The sequence below is a fragment of the Lagopus leucura genome, unplaced genomic scaffold (assembly GCF_019238085.1).
Source record: "Lagopus leucura isolate 7727_CA_CO unplaced genomic scaffold, USGS_WTPT01 32700-0_obj-0_obj, whole genome shotgun sequence".
NCBI lineage: Eukaryota > Metazoa > Chordata > Aves > Galliformes > Phasianidae > Lagopus > Lagopus leucura.
In genome coordinates, this window is record NW_024968320.1 from 1 (window position 1) to 1,910 (window position 1,910).

A 1,910-nucleotide genomic window follows, 5' to 3' on the forward strand; every position below is an offset into this window, starting at 1 on the left:
ATGGATGGATGGATGGATGGATGGATGGATGGATGGATGGATGGTGGGCAGGCAGATGGGTGGATGGGTGGGTGGCTACACGGCTGTCAGCCCGCTGAGGTCCCCACTGTCCCCAGGAGCGGCAGAGCTGGAGTGCAGGCTCAGCCAGGGTGAGCTGGAGGCCATCAGGGAGAAACTGCTGGAGGAGAAGGAGGATGAGGAGGGAGTGCGGGAGGAGAGGTGAGGTGAGGGCGGGCAGGGGGCTGCAGCCCAGTGCTGCTCCAGGGCAGCACCAAGATCTGCTGACCGCTTCTCCTTGCAGCCCCAGTGAGGATGGAGCCCTGGCAGCCACAGAGCCTCAGGTGGGTGCTGGGCTGGCACGCAGCGCTGTGCTGCTGGGCTCTGCCTCACCCCCTGTGCCACCCACAGCCCAAAGCCACTGCCCCGGAAGGGACCACGGTGTCACCATCCCTGCAGCAGGGTGATGTCCCAGCAGGGGGACGGGACGGCTGCAGACAGCCAGGTGATGTGGGGCTGCAGGGAAAATCGATGGGGATTCAGGGAAAAAGGGGACTTCCCTCTTCCTATATCCATTCCTCGCTGTGTTGGGACCCTCACCCACATGGTGCCCTCGCAGGTGACAGAACGGACGGGAGCCCCTTTGGCACCTCCAGTGTGGAGGAAGAGGAGGAGGAGGAGCCCAGCCCTGCACACAGCAGTCCTGGTGTTGTACAGGTGGGGTGGGGGGCTGTGGGGGGATGTGTGTGGTTGTGGGGACTGTATGGGGTTGAGTTGGGCTGTATGGGGCTGTGGGGGGCTGAGTGGGGTAGTGTGGGGTTGTGGGGCTTGTATGGGGCTGAGTAGGGTGGTGTGGGGCAGTGTGGGGCTGTGGGGTCTGCATTGGGCTGTGTGGGGCTGTGGGGTCTGGTATGGGTCTGTATGGGGTTAAGTGGGGCTGAGTGGGGTGTTGTGGGGTTGTGTGGTCAGTATTGGGCTGTGTGGGGCTGTGGGGTCTGTATGGGGCAGTGTGGGGCTGAGTGGGATGGAAGTAGGTTTGTGGGGTCTGTATGGGCTTGAGTGGGGCTGTAGGGGGGCTGAGTGGAGTGGTGTGGGGTTGTGAAGTCTGTATGGGGCTGTGTGGGTCAGTGTGGGGCTGAGTGGGGTCTGTATGGGGCTGTGTGGGGCTGTGTGGGGTCTGTATGGGGCTGTGTGGGGTCTGTATGGGGCTGTATGGGGCAGTGTGGGGCTGTATGGGGCAGTGTGAGGTCTGTATGGGGTTGTGTGGGTCAGTGTGGGGCTGTATGGGGCTGTATGGGGTCCGTATGGGGCTGTATGGGGCCGTGTGGGGTCTGTATGGGGTCCGTATGGGGCAGTGTGGGGCAGTGTGCCCAAGCTGCTCACGGAGCAGCGTTCCCTGGGGCCCCACACCGTGGCTGCAGCCCTATGGATGCTCCCCCCGCCCGCCCCAGGCCGCCCCCTCTCCTTTTCCCCCGCAGAGCACGGAGCGCCCCCCGGACGGACGGACATCCCCGGCGGACAGCCGCGCTCCTCCAGGCGCCGCGCTCAGCAGCAGCTCCTCCATCTCCAGCCTCAACTCCTCCACGGTGCGTCGCGTCTTGGGTGCGGGTCCGTGCGGTTGCCGGCGCTCCAGACCCCCTCGCTGATCCCCCCTTCGTCCCCCCTCAGCTGAGCGGCAGCCTGCTGAGCCTCTACAGCGACTGGGAGCTGCGCCGGGTGCCGGTGCGGGGCTGCGTTCAGTTCTCACTGCGTTACGAAGCGGCCGCTCAGGAGCTGCGGGTGCACGTGGTGCGGTGCCGGCATTTGGCCGAAGCCAAGAGGCAGCGCTCCGACCCGTGAGTGGGACACCGGGGGGGGGGGGGAGGGTGGCACCGCGACCCTCTGCGTGCCCCACAGCCCCACAGCCCCACCAA

General features: G+C 65.7%; 1 protein-coding gene across 1 annotated transcript; it reads left to right on the forward strand.

The window, feature by feature from the left end:
* Window positions 1-55: 55 nt before the first annotated feature.
* LOC122193594 (synaptotagmin-like protein 1) lies at window positions 56-1,832 on the forward strand (the record flags this gene model as incomplete). The annotated part of the gene is made up of 6 exons (XM_042894451.1): window positions 56-219; window positions 302-341; window positions 409-502; window positions 617-714; window positions 1,476-1,583; window positions 1,666-1,832. Coding segments are annotated over exons 1-6 (671 nt in total), but the record flags the coding sequence as incomplete, so codon positions are not given.
* Window positions 1,833-1,910: the final 78 nt, after the last annotated feature.